Here is a 20,299-nt window from a genome sequence, read left to right on the forward strand (position 1 = left end):
AAGGATCCCCCAACAGTTGGATCCAGGGGTCTTGAAGGATGGAGGAGGATTTGGTAGGAGGGACGACTTTCCCAAGTACAAGGCGGGTAAGTACCGAGACGCACGGAGGAGTATGATGGGGTCCGAGAAAGGCCGCGCGGGGAAACCCTGTGGAGGCCCCAGAGTGCTGGGGAGGAGCCGGGGTTGGATCTCATCATTGTTGGCAGCTAAAATTTACCGAAAACTTTTCTGTTCCAGGTTTTTTTCCCCCCAGGATTGTCTGGGTGCTTGGCCGGGAGGTGGCGGTGTGGTCGTGTAAGAGGGCCAGCCGCGTTCAAGTTCAAGCTCCGCGCTGGGAGCGAGCTTCCCGACAGGCACGTCTCGGCAGTAACTTCAGAAAAAAGCCGGGCGGGGACGCTGGGGCGCGGACCCCAACCGCACGCCCGCACCGAGGCCAAGCTCCCCAGGCCCAGGCGGGGTCAGGGTGGCAGGGGCCGTGCGCCGCTCCTCCCCGCCGCCGCCGCCGGAACGGGCTCCCACGCGCGCGGGGGCGGCGGGGCGACGAGGGGTGCGTTTCCTTTTCTCCCTTCCCGGCCTCTGGCCGCAGCGCGGGGACGCGAAGACGTCGCCGCTCCGAGTGGCTGGGAGGGGCCCCCCGGCCGCGTCCGCCCCCGCGGCGGCGACCCCCACCCCGCGCCCCCCGGGCCCGCGCCGCTGCCGCCCCCAGTTCGCCGCGGGGCCCCGATCCGCCCCCGGCCCCCCCGCGCCCCCGCGCCGGCTCCCGGCCGCCCGCGCGCCGACCCCGCCCCTCCGCCCCTCCCCCTCCTTCCCCCGCCTCCGCCCCTCCCTCCTCCCCTCCTCCCCTCCCTCTCTCTCTCGCCCCTCCCTCCCCTCCCTCCTCCCTCCTCCCCTCCCTCCTCCCCCTCCCTCGCTCTCGCCCCTCCCTCCTCCCCCTCCCCCCCCCCCGCCCGCCGCCTCCGCCCGCCGCCCGGGCCGCGTCGGGTAAACCTGTTTGGCGAGGCGGCCGCGCCGGGGCGGATCGAGCGGCCGGCGGCTCCCTCCCGGCTCGCGGCGTCGGGGCCCGTGGCGCGCGCGCGGCCGCCCCTCGGCCCCGGAGCCCCTCGGCGGCGCCACCATGTACTCGGGAGCCGGCCCCGGTGAGTCCTCGCGCGGGGGCGCCGGCCCGGCCGCTCGCGCTCGTCCCCGCGGCGCCGGCGGCGGTTGGCGGGCGCGGGCCGGGGCCGGGGGCGGGGGGCGGCGGCGGGCGGGGGGCGAGGCCGCGGAGGAGGGGTCCCGGGCCGGGCGGCGGGTCCCCGGGGCGGGCGGGGCGGGGGGCGCGCGACGGCGGGGCCGGGCCGCCGGCCGTTTCCCGGGCCCCCCGCGGGCGCGCAGCCCCCGGCCTCCTCCGGCCCCGAGGCGCCCCCCGCGCGGCCTGGGCCTTTCCCGCGCCCGGAGCCCCGCGGGTGGAGCCGGAGGCCGGGGCCGGGGCCGCGCGGCCCGCGTGTAGGCCCGAGGCCCGCGCCCGCCTCGCCCGCCGCCCGGCCCGGCCTCCCGCGCGCGGCCCCGGCCCCCATGCGCCCCGCGGCGCCCGGCGGGGATGGCGGGGCCCGGCCGCGCGGCTGGAAGCGCCCGAGGGGCGCCGGGCCCGGTGGCGCCGAGCTCGGGGCGCGGACGGCGGGGGCCGGGGACGCGCGGCTCCGGCGCCAGCCCGAGCCCGGCGAGCCTGGAGCGCACTCAGTTTCGTTTTTCTGGTCGCCTGCGCTTCGGCGGCCCCTTCTCCGAGGGCGAGTCTGGAAAGGCTGAATTTCGGCCAATTCCCGTTGGTGGTTAGGACCGTGGACGCAGAGGGACGGGAAGTGGCACCTTAAAACCCTAAAGCTGCGTGCGTCTCATTTTCATTCCAGACACGCCGGCTGCTTATTCAAGTGCTAATTGCCTTTTACAATTTACTAGAAGACGGCGGGGAGATGTGCTGATTCCCTTAGCACCCCGTCGCACTAGTCCGCTCTTTCTTTGGGAAAGTTCTAAAAAAACTTAAAGGAGTAACACATTTCCCCCTTGTCCTAAATGCGCCGTGGAAGGGCGTTTGAGGTGCTGGGCCAAGAAATCGGTCAAGTTGTTGTAAAGCTTTTTTCCTTCTCCCGCCAGGCACGTGGCTCCTAAATTTCCCGGCCGGCCCTGCCCCTTGGACGGGGCATTGCCGGGCCCCCTCTTTGTCCGCCAGGTTCCAGCCGGCTGCAGGCCCCTGCCAGCGCCAGGCTTGGTCCTGGCCCCAAGCTAGCGGTGCTCCCCTGCCTGGCCCTTCGCAGCCACAGGCTGGTGGGGCCCTGGCTCGACCTGTTCCCGACTTGCTGCGAGTCACGGGGTCTGGAAGCCCCTCTTGATTCCCTCAGGCCCCTTGACCTCGTCCCTCACAGGTCTGTCTGTTCACAAACAGTTTCAGGCCTTGTTCTGGTGTCTTTTTTCTGATGACACTTAATTTGAAAGGTGCCCCAAGGCTAAGTGAGACCAACTTTTAAACCCTTCCAGGCTCTCCGCAATTTGATTGAACAATGGGAGGTTACTCAGGTCTGGTGGGGAAGGGCCCTGAGCTCAACTGGCACATTTGGCTTCTGGAGACCCCGGGCAGGTGGTTTCCCTCCCCTTGCCATCCCCATGAAATGGCAGGGTAGCCCCTCACCTAGCTGAGTGAGGCTCTCCCCGGAGTCCCCGCCACGGAGCCCAGGAAGTGTTAAGTTGCTACAGCGTGGAGATATATATATTTCAGATCTTCAGTTTAAAAGTTGAAGGCCCAGAAAAAGTAAAGAACCTTGAGGAAGGTCAAGCTTTTGTGTTGTGTCTCGAGTTAATTAATCCATAGGATGATGGCTCCCTGAGTTGGTGATGTTCATTTTGGAGCCTCCCGTGGGTTAAGAACCCTGCCAAGGTCCAGTGGCCAGTGGGCGTTAGGATGATCTGTTTGATCCCAGGCGAACTCTGCATACTCTCCCTCAAGAGGTGGTTTTCAGTCCTTTTGACCTTGACCCCCAGTCAGAAGGACTGTTCCATCTAGACTGCGCTGGTGTGTGCGGGTGCTCCGGTGTAATTGAAACGAGAGCTTCTGGACTTGCTGCTGACCCTGAACCAGGAGCTCCGCACTGGGGTGTTTTTCTCTCGTTCGTTTTCCGAAACCTGTCGCCCTCTGGGTCTCCGGGCTCCTCTCTGGTCACTAACACCCTCTTGGGAAGAATCTTGCTCTGTTGTGGGCCTCTGCATCGTGGCGCGGTGGGGAGAGGGCCCGTGATTCGCAGATAAACCTGCCCTGGAGTTGGACGGCTTTGGTTGAAAAAATAAATGGGCCTAGTTCTTCGCTAATGGCTTGATGGGAATGAGCCCAAATTTCAGGCCCTGTGAGCGTGCTGTGATTACAAGGCTGTGTGCGTTCGGTTTTATTCTACACACTAAGGCTTGTGATTTGGCTTAAAAGGAACTTTTGGAGTACTGTCTTCAATGAAACGGTTTTGAATGTTATATTTCTTAATTTAGACTAATGAAAAGATGTTCAGTGGGGATTGTAGAAAAATCACCGATCGTTTTGCTACTCCCAAGTATAACATGCTCATTAAGCAACTTACTAAGTAAATTGATTCAAAGGTAGAGTTCACAAGCGTATATGTTGTGCCCACCGTAAACGCTGTTACCGTGGTGCCCTGGGGTTTGGTGTGTTCCCACTTCTTATTTTTTTAGCTGTTTGCAAGAGTTAACGGTTCAGGCGGGTTCTCCAGTGACCCTGAACCTTTCGAGATGACCAGATTAGTTTGTTGTTGATGTTGAACAACTCAGATCTGGAACTAAGTCTGGGGGACCCTAGTCTAAGAAGGCTGTTTCTTTGGTTTTATAGCCCTCAAGCTACTGTGTGTTACAGGCTCAGGGTGTTGCTACAAAGTAACTTTTGTGACCTAGAAGTCTTGTTTGAGAGGTGTCTACCCGGACCCTGACTGGGAGAATAACCAGTGCCGCTGGGCTCCTCACGCCTGACGCCTCTCCCCACCCCCACTTACCAGTGATGCTTTCCTGGTCCCTGGTGATGGTGTGCGTTTGCCATCCAGCGGATGTCCCCATACTCGGGTCAGGCTGCCGCAGGCCGGACTGCACGGATCTGTTATAAACTCGGAAGAAATCTGTAAATAAGTGTGCACAACACAGGAAAACAACACAGAAAAGCTTCAAGTCTAGTCTTCAAACCTTTCGTGTTCAGAAGCAGAGTATCATTTCCCGTTACCTGCGCGTTTCAGCGTCCAAACTTGGAACAATGGCAGGCCGGTCTATTCTTTGTAATGAGTGTTACCTGTTTCTGGTAAAATACGTTGTTGTTTCGTGAATCGTTAACTGTGGATGTTCACAATGTAACACTTGAGTTTTGTTTTGTTTTGTTTTAGTTTCTCTTGTGGACTAGTGTGAGCGCTCGTAAGACACTCCCGTTTTTCCGTCACCAAGCCTCGGCAGCTGTCAGGACGATCTGGGCTTCACATATTTGCCCCTTTTCCCCTTTTGCTCAGTGAGTGTGCTTGAAGGCCAGTTCCGGTTCTGTCATTTCACCCCAGATACTTAAGTCCTGTGCCTAAAGAACAGGGTCCACCCAGACCTGTTTTCACAACAGGCGGGAGTCAGGTTCCCCCGTTATCTCGGGAGTGTGTTTACAGCGGGTGGTGTTGGGTCGTGGGTTTTTTTTTTTTTAAAGATTTTATTTATTAATTTTGACAGAGAGAGATCACAAGTAGGCAGAGAGGCAGGCAGAGAGAGTGAGAGGGAAGCAGGCTCCCTTCAGTGCAGAGAGCCCGACGTGGGACTTGATCCCAGGACCCTGAGATCATGACCTGAGCCGAAGGCAGCGGCTTAAACCACTGAGCCACCCAGGCGCCCTGGGTCGTGGGTTTTAATAAAAGTTGACATATAAATTTGGTTTGGTGTCTTTTGGGGCCCTTTAATCTGGACTCAAACGCCAGCACCCCTCCCCCGCCGGTCCCCCTGCTGTGGTCTTGCTGGAGACACTTAGTCTGTAAAAGCCCCCCTGCCCTGTTTTCTGAAAAGAACCCTGTTGTTCAGGATCCCTCTGTTTTGCTGAGTAAGGCTGGTTGGAGCCCCGTTTGCCTGTGGTTTTAATTCTGACACATCTGTCTTAAGCAGTGTTTGTCGACAGACCCCTTTGCATCTGGAATCTTCCGTGGCAGGAGCATCCTGTCTGCCGTGGTGCTCCGGGCGGAAGGCGCTTTTCGGGACGTATAGAAAACGCGGGTGGTACTTGGGAGGCGTGCGTTTGTCTCCGCGTCTTTAGGGAAGATGGGGTGTCTCTTCCCCACGTGTGGGGGGGGCTCTGCCGGGTGAGGCGGGGAGACGGACTCCCCGCGGTCACCTCTGTCCATCCAGGCTTGTTCCTGTTTCCCTAAACTTTGCTGGCTCTCCCCTGACTTTGTCACCTCGTCTCTGTGGGTGACCCCGAGTGCGGTGCCATGGCCATGGGCACACTAGCCAGTTAAAACACCACGAGTTACACTCTTCTCATTTTTTTTTCCTTGCTTTTCTCAAAGTTTAAAAACCTGAAACCACTGTCTCTGGGTGCTTACTCTTCGTGACCAAACACCTATACCGTCCCGATTTATCTTCCAACGGAGCTGTACCGCGGGTGACCAGACAGTTTATTGTCTACACTGGAAACTTTTCAAGTCAACCGGGAGGTGGGGGGCTCCTAGTGACTCCCCTGAGACGACAGGCACACGCCAGGGCTGGGCGCGTCAGGACGGATGTCTCCCTGCCTCAGAGCATTTCGTACGTCTTGGGCTTGTAGATCGGCTCACGAATGAAGGGCTTAAACATTTTATTTATTTATTCTAAAGATCTACACGCAACGTGGGGCTCGAACTCACGACCCTGAGATCAAGAGTCCACAGGCTCTGCCAACTGAGCCCGCCAGGTGCCCCTGGGCTCACTCGTTTTAAACTTGTTTCACTCTTCAGTGGCTTTGCTCTTACTGAAATCCTCAGGTCTGAAGGATGCAAGCCTGGTCTTTTTTTTTTTTTTTTAATATTTCATTTATTTATTTGACAGGGAGACATCACAAGTAGGCAGAGCAACAGGCGGGGGGGGGAGGGGGTGAAGCAGGCTCCCCGCTGAGCAGAGAGCCCGATGCGGGACTCGGTCCCAGGACCCTGAGATCATGACCTGAGCTGAAGGCAGAGGCTTAACCCACTGAGCCGCCCAGGCGCCCCACAAGCCTGGTCTTTAAGAGATGCCCCTGATTTCCCTCCATGGCCAGCTGCAGTCTGGAGGCAGGCCCTGCCCCCCAAACTTAGAAAACCTCACTTTTAATCTTCCTCTTCCCCGTAGTCACAGCTCAAGCAGCGGACAGAAGGGGTTGTCATCGGCGCCAGCCCTGTGGTGTCCTGAGTCTCAGTTTCCTCATCTGTGAGCGGGGAGCTGGGTCTGGCTGCCTTTGGTCCCCTCTGCTGACCTCGGACAGGTCAGAGGCTGGGGCTGAGGAAGGAGCCAGGGATCCTGGGAACCCTGGGCGTGAGGGCCCTGGGGGCCACATGCTGTGATAAGGACGGTGGCCCAGGCGACCGGAAGGTCCATCCGCTTTGCTGATTCTGACAGCCTCGGAAGGGAAGAGAGAGGCTCTGGGGGTGTCCGGAGGGCTCAGGCGGTCGAGCGTCTGACTCTTGATTTCGGCTCAGGTCCTGGGCTCAGGGTGGTGGGACTGGGCTCCCCGCTCCGCGGGGAGTCTCTTCTGTCCTTCTCCCTCTGTACCCACCCGCCACCCTGCTCACGTGATTACACTGTCTCCGACTCTCTTTCTGTAAGATAAATGAATAAATACATCTTAAAAAAAGGGGAGGGGTCTGGGCAGTGGTGTGGGGGCAGTATGTGGAAGCGGGGAAGGGGAGTTCTGGCAGGTGGTCAGGGCCTGAGGCAGTGGCGGGCCCCTCTGGGTGGAGCAGTGGGCAGGACCCCCTTGGGCGCCCCCGGGCATAAGCTGGGGCCCAGGGCTGGGTCTTGGCTTCCGTACTCAGTAGGTAGGTTCCGCTTCCTTAGTGACGTCTGCTGGTGTCTGGGCCCCGAACCGCCTGTTCCTCGCTCGGGGACCGCGGCCAGCTCCGTCATTTTTCTAAGCCTCCGTTTTCCTACCTGGAAAATGCGGCTCATCGCACGGCCCTCAGGGTTGTTGAGAGGACAAGGTGGGATGTGCTGGGGACCGCTGGGCGAGATCTTCACTCTCAAGGGGAGGGGGCGGTGGGTTTGTAGGGTGGTGGGTTTGTAGGGCGGTGGGTTTGCAGGGCTATCTGGCCCTGCCCTCTCGCAGCGCAGGGCGCTCGGAAAGCGTGAACGGGCGCTCGGCACGGAGCCCGCCCAGAGGAGGCACCCCCAGCTGGTGGGTGGGGAGCTGGCCGGATCCTCGTCTTTGTGACCACATTTGTGACCGCTTGGCCGAGCTCCCTGGGGGACAGCACTTCATCTAGCTTTGTTATGGTCGGTGATGACAACGTCAGGGAAAGTATGAGATGGTAGACCGGCAGGCGGGGGGAGGAGAGGCCCGTGTGGCAGGTGGACATGTGAGACTTCGGTGGCTCTGGGGAGGGACTGGAGGGGCTCAGGGAGGTGGAGGACAGGGCTGAGGGCCAAGCGGGGGCTCCTGCGGCCTGTGGGGGAGTGAGCCCCGCTTCTCCAGTCTAAACTGCTCGTCCAAGAATCACCCGAAGATCCTGGAAATTAAGTGTTGCAAACGTCCCAGGTGATGGCCGTACTGTGTGCGGTTTGAGGCCCGCGGGTGGGAGAAATGAGGGAGCAGGGGCGCCGGCCCTGGGGCCGTGTTTCTGGATGTTTCTGGGAGGTGGCAGTGTGGAGGCTCCACAGTGGACTTTGCGACGACTGGAGCGAGTCAGGCTTCCCCGGCTGTGGTTCCCTTTCCTGATAACGTCGGCCTGGCGGCCCCCCCCCCCCCCCCCCCCCCCCCCGGCCTCGGCTGCAGCTTGCCGCACGGGTCGCCGCACGGGTCCGTGTTGCTCTGAATGCAGCCCGGCACACCTTCCCTTAGAACTAGGCCGGAAGACTTGAAGGGCTCCTTCTGGGGGCTTCAGTAAGTTCCCAGTGAAAACTGTTCTGTTTCCGGCGCTAAGAACCCGTAGCAACAAACCCAGGACTATCGGGAGCCTTCAAGCCAGCCAGACTGTGGGATCAAGGTGGTTCCTGCCCCGAGTCTCTTTCATTGTAACTTAAAGCCCTCTCGAGGGTTGCCCAGGGCAGTCACCCGAGGGCAGCGTTTGGGGAGTTTTTCAAGTTATTCTGGGTATTTTGGCTCTGAGCTCTGGTACTTGAGAGTTGGCACATAAAAGGTCAGAATGCTGGGGTTCATAGGTCAGACTCATTTCAGAAGCTTGTCAGCTTTGACTCAAAGCAGAATCCTACAACCGTTGGGAGGTTTTTCATACAATGTCTCGCTCGTTGGTCGGTGGGGCAGCTTGAGCCCAGCAGGCCCGTCCGCGGGGTGGGGGACTGAGTGGGGGTGCTCCACGAGCTCGATAGTGGGGGCCCCTCAGGTCGGTCTCGGACCACGTGCGCGCAGGGCGCGCTGGCGCGGGGCACCTGACACAGCTGGGAGGCTGCCCCAGGCCCTCCTGCCCCCAGGGCACTTGCATTCGGGACCGTGGCCCTGTCCTCCTCGGAGCAGGGTCCTGGCCACATACAGGGGGCCGGGCAGGGTGCGAGACGGCACGGGCTCCAGCGGCGGTGACTCCTGGTCCGCGCGGCTCGCGGGCCAGGCAGTGTGTGTTCCTTCGTAGAAACAGAGGACTTGATAGAGAAATTCTAGCCGGCGGCGGGGAGAAAGCCAGGGAAGGTGTGCGGAGATGGGGAGGGCTCTGGGCAGAGGCGGGGGCCAGGTGCATGCAGACCCTGCGGGTCGTCGGGTGTTCCCGGGCTTCCCCCACCCCTCCCCCGCTGCCACGACCAACCCGGGGCAGGGGCTGCACGCGGGGCCACCCGCGCTCGCGTCCTGGCTGAACCCTCAGTGTCGTCCTCGTCCGGAGGGCGAGCACCTGGCGGTGGAGGGGCCTTGGTCGGACGAGAGAAGGCGGGCGACGGCAGCGACTTGCCCCGCGCTCGGGGCCGGGACAGCGCCTCCTAATTCTTACTGTTCCTGCCGTGTCCGTGTGTCCTTGTTGTCCGCCCGCACCGCAGCCCCTCTGGGTGCGGAGGTGAGCTCCCAGGTGCCCCTCCTCTCCGTGGCCGACCTCTGGGTCTTGTCTTTGCAAGCGGTGAGGGACGGGAAGACATTTCAGAACCACGTCCCTGGTAAACGCCCTCTGCCGGGTGCCTTGTGTCCGTGGCTGCCTCGCGGGGCTCAGTACCGGGGAAATGACGGCTCGGCCTTGGGGCTCCGAGCTGGTGCTCCCGTCGGCGTCTCTCAGAAGGGCCCCACGGCTGACGCGGGGCGGCGGTGAAGCCGGCTCACCGGGACTCACCGTGCTTGGGGACCCGGCTGGCACCGTCGCGTGGACAGGAGTGACGCTGACGGAGCACCCGGCTCGGTCTCTACCCGACGCGCCTGCTCATGGCTGGTTGGAACCCTACTCCGGGTTCTGCTCGTCGTTCCTATGTGGCGACCCTAGAGTGGCCGCGTCAGGGACAGGGACCCCCCGGGGGGGCGCTGCTGGGAGACTTTGCCCCTAATGTGGTGGTGACATGCTCAAGCACGTGGCTTGACGCGGAAGGTGTCTCAGAGCCACGGGGACTGGAGGTGACGACCTGACCTCGAGCTGTGGGCAGGGAAGGTTCGGGGATGGACTGTCAGAGGCTCACGTGAGGGGCCATGGACGGTCAAAACGGGACCGGCTCCGGGCAGGTGGCCGTGCGGCAGGGCTGGGGTACGGGGCTGGGGTACGGGCTGCAGGAAGGCCGAGCAGGGTGGGGGCGGGGCACGGGGCAGGTGGGGGGAGGGGGAGGGGCAGGCGGGTGCAGGCTGAGGGGGGGGAAGTGGGCTGTGAAGGGCTTCATGCCCAGGAGGGACGAGCCGGGCAGAGATGTCGACTGAGTTTTCCGACTTGCTGCTGCGTTAGGAACAGAGCGGGGAGGGTGGGGGCAGGGAGTCTGCCTGGAGGAGGCCACTGTGGGGGGCTGAGCCCGGGGAGTGGAAGCGTGTGTGACCCCCACGGGCCCCCCCGGCGGCCGGCATGCACCCCAGTCACGCTGTCCTCACACGGCTTCAGAAGCAAGCCCTGCCAGGTAAGGGGGTGTCTCTGCCCGTGCCCCTCTTCCATTCCCTGTCCTCCCGGGGTCCCAGCCCTCCCCACCGTCCCGGGCTGCCCAGCACCCCTTCACACCCGCCCTGGCGACTCACGGGATGTGGATTTCAACAGGCGACCGAGTCGGGCTCCAGCTCGGGCCCACGTTGTGGTGGGCTGACGAGTCTTTTCAATTTCTTTGAAAAAAGGAACAACTTTATTGATATGTAACTCGTGTACCGTACATTTGCCATTTAAAGTGTACCATTTCGTGTGTTTTAGTCCATTTACAGACTGGTGCAGCCACTCGCCCAGTGTCTGGACACTGTCCCCCCCGCCCCGGGAAACCCTGTGTCTCCAGCTGTTCCCCCCCGACCCCGTCCTCCCCAGCCCCGAACAACCACGTCCTGACTCCTCGTCTCTAGCTTTCTCTTCCTCTCCCCACTTCTCACTGTTTCCCGGTAGAAGTGATGGCTCCGTGTGCTTGTCCCCCACACCCTGGATTTCCTCGGTTGATGACATCTTGGTGTCATCCGACGTGTTCCTCTGTCCTTGGTGGATTTCCTGCAAGTCAGTGGTCAGACCCAAAGGCTTGATCAGGTGCAGGTTCCACTTCTTGGCGTTTGAGAACTTGGGGACGTTGCTGCTTTGCCGCGGCTGTGGGCCCTTCCTCAGGAGGCGGGTCTGTCTGCTGTCCCCTCGTCAGGCTCCGTCCCTTCATCAGGACGTGATGTCGATGGTGACAGCTTGGCCAGACCCCTCTTTGGTGATGGGTGTACCTGGAAGGCAGAAGGATGTCAGGGGGCAGCCTGAAGGCAGGGGACAGCCTGTTGAGAAGAGAGATGGGTCCAGGCGACGGCTGCTGGGGGAGCCTGGGGGCTCTGGAGGGGATCTGGGTGGGGGTGGAAGGCGGGGAACGGGACGTGGTCTGAGGAAGGGGCCGCTTTGTTCCCTCGAGGCAGGGACCCCTGCGAATGGTTAGCAGGTGTGTGACAGGTGGAGGCAGGAGGTCTCACGCACCTGCAGGCGGGGGGTGGGGTGGGTGGGGGGGCACTAAGATTTTCGCAGGTGGCTGAGCAGGGGGATTGGGGGGGGAGAGGAGCCTGCAGGAGGGACAGGGTGGGGGGGTTGCGGGGGCGTGAGACCCTCCCCTGAGCTGGCCAGAGAGGAACGCCAGTGTCGCTGATGACGGAGCAAGGAGGGAGCCGCTGGGGCAAGTTTTGTTTAATTTCTAATTTTTTAATTTTTTAAAGAGGTTTATTTATGTATCTTAGCAGGGGGAGGGGCCGAGGGAGAGAGAAGCCTCCAGCAGACTCCCCGCCACGCGCAGAGCCTTGATCTCAACATGAGATGGTGCGGGAGCCGCTGCACCTGCGGGGTGCTGCCCCCCGCCCCCGACTTACAGACGGGCCGCGTGAAGGCCATTCGAGGACGTCCAGGCGAAGAAGCCACGGTCTTCCCTTAGCACATTGGTAGCCCCCGGTGTGTTTCGTCTGGTGGTCGGCGTCCTTCAGTAACAGACGCGGTCAGCTGCGTCCATGTGGGCCCAAGTCCTCTCGGTCACCCTCGGTCTGTTTCCAGCGCCCGCCGTGTTTCCTTTCTCCTGCCTGAACGTTTATTACATGTAATTGTTGATTCTTTCACTCCAGTGACTTGAAACTGGTGTACACTTTTGAAAACTCCCGCACCCGGCCCCCCTTAGTGCTTTTTCTGGCTGTGCCCCTCCCTTGCCCTCTTGCGTCTGTGGTGCTCGGCGGCCGTGGTCTCTCCCACCCCTGTCTGGCGTGCAGGGTGGCACCTTCCGTCGAGGGTGACGTGTGCTCGGTGGTCTGGAGGAAAGAGGACAGTGGGGGCCGCTTCTGGAATGACTGACTTACCCAGGCGATGGACGTCCGTGGGAAAAGTCGGGTCCTAGCATGTCAGAGAGCCGCAGAGAGCGGACACCGAGAAGCCCTCCCTCCCCTCCGGCCCGCAGCTCCCCTCTCGGGGCTGCGTCAGTTCTAGACGCGGGTGAGGGCAGTGGGCACCCCCAGTCCGTTCCACTGAGCCAGGCTGTTGGTGTGGCCGGTGGGCGTGGGGTGAGGGGCAGCTCACTGCCTCCCTCGTGGCCTCCATCAGTTGTGACCAGAGCCATGCCCTTGGGAAGTAGGTCTGGAGGTGGCCAGTGCTGGGTGGGAGGCGGGGCCCCTGGTGCCCACCTAGAAGCTTCGTGGATGTGGGAGCCTCAGCCCCTCTGGGCTGTGCCCCTGAGACACCACTGAGCCTGTGTTCAGCTGAGCGTCTTCACGTGTGAGAAGGGGACAGTGGTCTCACCTGCCTTCCTGTGAGACTTCGATGCATGGACACATGTCAGTGCTTCTAGCTGGCCTGCTGCCAGAGCCAGACTGTGACCTGGGCCCGAGCAGGGAGCCGTGCAGCCCCCGGGCCCAGAGTCCTCGGTGAAGAGCTGGTCAGCCTTTCAGTCATGGCATTCTAGAGGGGCATTCTGGAAGAAATGGACGTCTTGGGTGAAAATTCTCTAGAAGGTAAACATATGAAGTAAACGGAAAAGATGGTAAAAAATTTGGTTGTAAAGCTGAAGGAACTCTGTGTGGCATTTTTATTTTATTTTATTTATTTTGTTTTATTTTATTTGTCTTTACAAGAAAAGCAAAGAATTCGGTTGCCTTTCTGAGGGATTTAGATTTCATTCCATCAGGGAATCCTCTCCCTCCTGCGGGCTGGGGGTGCTGTCTGTCCCGCAGCCTCAAGGATGAAACGTAAGTTGTAGTTTGCAAGACTCACTTTTAAGCTTTCCTGCCGTACCCGGTGTCATTCCAGTAAATGTTTGTTTGAAACGTGGTTTGTATTTTATTTTGGCACATTTTTATTGAGATGAGGTAGTCTCGATCTGTGTCATAGGACGGTGGTTGTTAAGTCGGCTTTTGGTTGGCTGGTTCTCAAACTGATGCTGTAAGGGGGTTGTTTGCCCCGGTGTAGACACCTGAGGCCTCCCGGAGGCAGCGCCCTGCCCTCCAGCGCTCTCCACCACCGGTGATACTCTTTGTGTGGTCTTTCCCAAGTGCGTCTGTATCCTTAACAAGGGGAAAAGAAAAATACCAGGTGTTTCCAAGAGGAAATTCTTTCAAAATGCCGTAGCTTTAAAAAAAAAAAAATTAATTAATTTGACAGAGAGATCACAAGCAGCAGAAAGGGAGAGGGGGAAGCAGGCTCCCCGCTGAGCAGAGAGCCCGATGTGGGTCTCAATCCCAGGACCCTGAGATCGTGACCTGAGCCGAAGGCAGAGGCTGAACCCACTGAGCCACCCAGGCGCCCACCGTAGCTTTTTTTAAAAAAGTGAGGTGAAATTCACACGACACTAGGCATTTTATTTATTTCATTTTTTCCCTTAAGATTTTATTTTTAAGTAGCCTCCACACCCAGAGCGGGGCTCAAACTCACAACCCTGAGGTCGAGCTACCCCGGCCGAGCCAGCTGGGCGCCCATCACAGGGTGTTGTAGAGGGAACAAGTCCGCGGTGCCGTCACAGGGTGGCGTACCCATTGCCTCCAGCAAGTTCACTACATTCGATAACCCCAAAATGAAGCCCTGTACCCCTCGCCCCTACCCCCGGGCAGCCGCCGTTCTGCGTGCTGTCCCGGCGCACTGTGCGATCTCATCTGGGTTGGAGTCGGACAGCTCACATGGGTGGAATCCGAAACCGTGTGACTTCGTGTCCGGCTTCGACGGAGCATGATGTATTCGAGGCTCGCGCATGCGGGTCGGCGCCCCGTCCCTCTTCGTGCCCGAGCGCCCCGTCCTGTGGGTGTCTTGCGGGTGGTGGACACGTGGGTTGTGTCTGCCCTTCGCCTGTGGCGGATACGGCTGCCACGAACGTTCATGAGCCGGTGCGCGGACCTACGTTTTCCGTTCTCTCGGACGCGTCCCTGGGGGTGGTCGCGGGGTTCTGCTCTGGGACTGGGGACCTGCCTGTCACGGTGTCTCCCCCAGCGGCTGCACTGTTTAGCATTCCCCCCAAGCATTGAAGTTTCTAGTTTCTCCACGTCCTTACCAATATTAACTGTTTCCACCGCCTTTTAGAAAATGAAATTCTTTACGTAATAACCCATTTTGGGTGTACTTACCATTTACCAAAGTGCAAAAAAAAGGAAAGTTTAGCCCTGGGCGCGATGCTCTTAACCCGGAAGGCCAGGGGCAGGGGAGAGAGCTGCGCAGCCGTAGTGTTTGCAAGGGAGCAGCCGGCCACGTGCGGAGAGCAGCCGCGAAGTGGCTCAGAGATGACCCGCATGGCCCACTGCACGGGTACTCAGGGCAGCAGATGGAGCCTTGGGACAGGACCTGGAGACGCTGACTTCGATCTCTTCGGTTTGGCCGGGTGGTGCAGGGCACTAGAGGTAGTGAGCAGATTGATGTTTGCAGGCTTTGAGAAAAAGTTTTAAAGGACTCATTCGTAAGGAGAAATTCAGATGTACGTACGCAGCAGAGGAGAAAAGGAAAAGAGAAGCCGCCCCATGGTGACGGGCACCGTCGCTCCACTCCCCGACTCAGCCCAGCCCCGCTCGCCTGTTTCTCTCCCGCCCTCCGGCCTCCGCTTTGTGCAACTTCATTTCATCGCCTTCCTAGATACTCTTTTAACTGACCCTTTATCTTGAGGTGATTGGAGACTTGGGGAAGGGGCTAGAGCAGTGCAGAGTTCCCGTCCGAGCCTCGCCTTGAGGTTATGTTACGGGATCATAGGACGGTTGCCAACAGCAGGAAGGCGGCATTTGTGTGCTGTTACCTAAGCTACAGATCTTCGTCTGGTTTGGCTGTTAGTCTGAGTGTGTCTGTTTTCTGGACATAGCGTGTCCACTTCGGGACCTCATCCAGCCTGGGGGCCCCCATGGCATTTGTGGTCCCGTCTCTTGCCCTTTCCGATCTGTGACAGTCCCTTTCTTTGTCTTTTGTGACCTTGACGTGAAGCCCTTTCTAGGAGTACCTGCGTCCTTGCACCCCACCCCGTTATGTCGTAGAATTTCCCACTTGGACCTGCAGGCTGCTCCAGGCTCACCTTGTATCTTTTCCACCCGGTCCGTTCCGTCAGGGAGCCCTTGTTCCTCTTACTGGAGAACGGTGAAAGCAGGGAAGAGGGGGCCCTGGGTGTGGGCTTGCTGTTGGGGTGTCCTTGTGGTAGACACAGCTAGGAAACAGATGTGTCTGTTCTCACGCACACGCGCATCCGTCTGTCTGTCCTCCTGTGTATGTCTGAAAACCCGTGAGTTCGTGCTCGTGTCTCTGATCCCAGTCCAGTACCACAGCGTTTCTTCTGGCTTTGCTCGTTCCGCATTTCTAACTTCTTGACCAGGCACTGAGAAGCCTGTGCCTCGTTACCCACAATACACTGGCATATTTGTTCAGACCTAGTACCCAGAGTGGTTTCGGAGTTGCTAACCGGTGCCCCTGGGAGAAACGAAGGTGCCAGCCAGAGAGCGCTGTCTGGGCATGGCTTCTCTGTGCTTCGCCCAGTACTGGGCAGTCCGAACCTTGTCTTCTCCGTTGGATCCTCCTCTGCTCCCCGCTCCCTGGCAGTGACCGTCGGCGTCTGCCTTCAGGAGTCCCCCTATGCCCCGGCATGACTGTCTCATGGCTCGTGTCTTTGCTTCTAGGTCTAGCGGAGGAGAGATTCGGTTCCGCCGACTGTGGGGGGTGATGGGTCCTCTGGAGTGGGAAAGGAGATTGTTACTAGTGTTGCACTTAAAGTCAGAAACAAATCGAGGAGAGCCAGAACCCCCAGCTTCCCTGCAGGCTGGTCTTGGTGTTGCGGGAGGAACCGTGGGAGTGGCTGCAAACAGTCGCTACCAGGTCCGCCCCAGAGCTGGAGCGCGACTTGGTAACAGTTGCCGCCTGATGCCAGGTGCCTCCGTTTGCTACACGTAGATACACTGTGTGCCCGGGTACGCCAGGCTGTTGGGCTCTGCGTGACCCCGATAGATGGGGCTGGGGGGCGGCCGCCCAGGATAAGCACCCGCCGCGGCCCTTATCAGGGCAGGTGCCCTGCGCAGTCCACCCCTGGCGTGGGCCGGCCCACAGGCCTTGTGACCTCCTGATTCCAGTCTTCCAAAAATTCTTCTCTTCCTGATGGAAGGAATACATCTCATCCCAAAGCATTAGGAGATGCTGGAATAATAATTCCACTATGGGAAGTGCCCCGTATGGGAGATACATCCAGTATGGGAGATACCCGTAATCACCCCTGGGAAGGAGAGTTAATACGCATCACGTTATTTCCAGACGTTTTCTTCTCTTCTTCCACCCGCCTCCCCAGCCGCCTTCTCAGCCCCGTTTATGACTGTCCTCCCAGCCTGCTCCTCCGGTGTGAAAGGGGTGGCCAGGTCGTGGCTTCGCTCAGACCTTCGCGTCTCCCGTCAGCACCGAGGACCCGGGCAGCACCCCAGACTGTTGCTTTCCTTACTCGTAAGTTTAAGGCATCAGACACTTTTTCCTTGTCTTTATCGATTTAAGATTGTATCTTTGAGTAACCTTGATGCCTGAGGGCATTCCGCTTCTGACGCCTGAGCCACCTGGGCGCCCTTAGACGTTTCCCCCTACACGTCTGGCCAGTTGGGGTTCACCTGCCGTTCCGATTTTATGTCCTGGCATTGTGAGCATTTGACTGCTGTTCATCTGCGTGGAGAGTGGGGGGCCCCGTGTGTACCGGGGAGCGATGGTGGCTGCTCACATGGGTTCAGTGGTGGCTTCCCGCGGGCCAGACCCCACGAGCTCCGGCCGCTGGGGCCTGATTCCCGGCTCTGGGCCCCCAGCTGTGCCGCGCCTCTCCCATGCCTCAGTCTCCTCGCCAGGTGGAAGGGGGGGCGTAGAAACTCCCGCAGTTGGGGCGATTTCACGAACTGGCTGCCTGGTCTGCGGCAGCGGTCCCCTTCGCTGCTGCTTTCCGTGATCCTGTAGTCTGTGTCTGCCTGGCACACGCCCTTTCCCTCCGGGCACTTGTTCGGTCCTGGGAGGAGTGGAGGGCGTGATCTGTGTCTATCTCTGGCTCACTGGACGTGGCCGGAGGGCAGGACCGTGCCTCACGGCTGCGCTGCAGCACCCACGGTGGTTCCTGGTTGAGAACTGTAGAGTGGAGGCAGAGGGTGCGTGTGAGCCTGCGTGCACGTGTGTGTGTGTGTGTGTGTGTGTGTGTGTGTGTGTGTAGGGTGGGGGAACAGATGCTTAATAAAACCACGTAGGCACTGAGGTGTCAACAGTTAATGCTCGGGCAGCTGGGGGGCTCATTTGGTTAAGCGTCTGCTTTTGGCTCAGGTCATGATCCTGGGATCGAGCCCGCATTGGGCTCCCTGCTCAGCCAGGAAGTCTGCCTTGCTTCTCCTACTCCCCCTGCTGTGTTCCTTCTCTCCTTGTGTCTCTGTCAAATAAATAAATAAAATGTTCAAAAAATTTTTTTAAAAAGTTAATGCTAAAACATGACTTCCCTGAGAGGTTGACCACAGAAGCCCTCCAGTAAGCTGACTTCATGGGGGGGGGGGGCTCCAGGACATCTGCTGAGCACCCCCATGTGGGTGTCGCACCCCAAAGGCTGCCAGTAGAGAGGAATGGTTCTGTCCCAGCTGCATCCCTGGGTTCAAGTCCTGGCTTCTCTTGTCATATTGGCTCTCGATGAGGAAACATTTATGAAGTGGGGATAATGAAAGTGCCAATTTTAGTTATTATGAGTAACTATTAATATAAAATTATTCTAGAATTATCAGGATAATTAATATGGTATTTTTTATGTACTGTAGAGACATATTTAGTTACAACAAATAACCATTGGTATATTTATTTAATTATCGATTGTTTCAGTTGTTAATGATGTAGTATAATGATTGTTTCAGTTATTGTAATTAACAGTCATTACTGTGAAAGCAAAATGGGCTACCGCATGAGAAATGCCTCCTTGTGCCTAGGATGTGCTCAGAGCATGTTCCTTTTAAGGGGGATATTTTAGTGGGCAGGAGCAATGGCGCAGCTCATGGGGAGTGCCGTTCTTGGGGACTGAAGACTCCTGGCGAGCTTGTTTCGGCGTTGTGTGTTCCCTGGGCCGGTGAGGGCTGCATAAAGCAGGGCGCTGCTACGACGGGTTGGGGAATTCGGGGGACCTTTCGCTGTGGCCTGGCTGATGGGCTGTAGAAATTGTGTAGAGCTGGGCTACGAGGTGCCCGTGCGGGGTTGTGGATGACTCAGTGCAAATGCCGTGCAGTCCCCCGAAGGTCCCCCACTGAATCCTACGGGACGGCGCGTCCCTCTGTCCATGGAATTTTCCGTCGTGCTCCTGAGAGGCCCGTCTCCCCGCTGAGCCGCTGCTCCCACCGGAGACTGCAGACCGACACGGATGAGCGCGGCACACGTTTGTCGTGAAGCACCTTCTCCGAACGGGAACAGATTTCTCTGATTCTCGTAAGCGACTCTTCCGTGTTTGGTGCTGGTTGTTGGGTTGGACACTGTCAACGTTGTTTTCTAAACAAAGGCCCAGAAGAAACAAAGCAAACACGTTCGGGCTGTAACTCAATAGTGTGTCTTAATTGGAAACAGACCGCGGTGTGGATGGGATCCGTGGTGCAGGGAAGGGGACAGTTCTGCCTGTAACGACGGAGAGACTGGAAACGGACACTTGCAGGAGGCTTGTCTAGAGTTTTAAAAACAAAACAGAAAAACCCCCAAACCTCTCTGAACATGTTTAAACTTCGTGTCCCGCGTGTTCTCGCATGCGCGTGCTGACCCTGAACCCGCTGTGGTCTGCAGGTGCGCTTGCTGGCCTGACGTGGGTCCTGGTGTTCTGCCCCTTCGGTTTCGGCCGTCGGTCAGCTAGTGGAGAGCTCCCCTTTTCATTTTGCTACTCTGGCCCTGACTCTGAGTCGCTGCTGCTCAGATGGCACTCGGGTGTCACGGACGCTGTGGTGTGTGCTAGGCAGACACTGGCCCGGGAGCAGCCGCCTCGTGGGCCTGGGACCGAGAGCAGGTGCGGACAGCTGGTGGCAGCTGACCCCTGGCCCACCGTGCCTGGCCGACGGGACCGAATCCTGCACAGTGCCCCGTCACTGTCCACTGCACTACCTTCTCGTTTATTTTAGAAGTGGTCTGTCTTAGATGCTGGCATTCGGCAAATCAGTGCCTTTAGCCTTAGAACTACGAGTGCTCTTTGCAGCATGACTGTGGGACCAAGGAGACGGTCCGTAGTGGGCCGTGGGGCAAGCAGGTGCGTGGCAGGGCCCCCGTGGGTGGGCGCAGGCCTGTGTGTGATGAGGATGGGAAGGCGGATCCCACACCTGCAGTCGGAGGCTCAGGAAGTGCGGGAGCCTAGACGCGGAGCTGGGCGGCTGCCTGCACATTCCAGAACCTTGACGCCGTGTGTGTCATTGGGACAGGCCAGCGCCCCTGCCGCGGTGGGTGGACGCACGAGGAGAGTACCTCGCGTTGCTTGGCCGAAATTGTGCAGACATAGAGGACCCTTTAAGAGAACTCTCGCCAGCAACACAGACTTCGGAGGGACTAAAAGGAAAACATCGACCTCGAACTAGTGGGTTTGGATTTTCCGGTGTTTTAATTAAGGAGCAGTCAGTTGGAATTTCTTTCCAGATGCCCTTTTGAATTAATGAATACTGGTTTGAGTTTTACTCTCGCTTTCTTCTTTTACACCAAGGACCTGTGATGCCCTCTGGTGACTCGGGGCACTCAGGGGCTCCGCTTACCACCCTTGTTAATAGTTGAGGCATTTTCTGAAGCCACCTCTGCTGCCTGAAGTCCGAGATCACTCCCATATGCTTTTTTTTCTTAATTTTATTTATTTTTTTATTTGCGAGAGGGAGAGCACAAGCAGGGAGGAGGCAGAGTGAGAGGGAGAAGCAGGCTCCCCACTGAGTAGGGAGTGGGACTGGGGACTCGATCCCAGGACCCCGGGATCATGACCTGAGCCGACGGTTAACCAGCTGTGCCCCAGGTGCCCTTCTGTGTGCCTTTCTGTAGGATGGTGCCCAGAACTGGGTAATGGGATGAAAGGCCTTTTGGAAGCGCAGCTTCTGAATCCCTGCGTG

General features: G+C 58.8%; 1 protein-coding gene across 3 annotated transcripts in view; it reads left to right on the forward strand.

Annotated features, from left to right (window-relative positions):
* Window positions 1–966: 966 nt before the first annotated feature.
* Window positions 967–20,299, forward strand: part of AGO2 (argonaute RISC catalytic component 2) — a 103,212-nt gene continuing 83,879 nt past the window's right edge. For 2 of the 3 annotated variants that reach the window (XM_046001845.1, XM_046001851.1), the window contains exon 1: window positions 978–1,136. In XM_046001845.1, coding sequence (XP_045857801.1) covers window positions 1,115–1,136 — 22 coding nt within the window. In that variant the 5' untranslated portion in view covers window positions 978–1,114. Of the gene's footprint in view, window positions 1,137–20,299 lie in introns of all 3 variants that reach the window. The other variant, XM_046001861.1, reaches the window with a different exon arrangement.

This window comes from Meles meles, chromosome 1, assembly GCF_922984935.1.
Source record: "Meles meles chromosome 1, mMelMel3.1 paternal haplotype, whole genome shotgun sequence".
NCBI lineage: Eukaryota > Metazoa > Chordata > Mammalia > Carnivora > Mustelidae > Meles > Meles meles.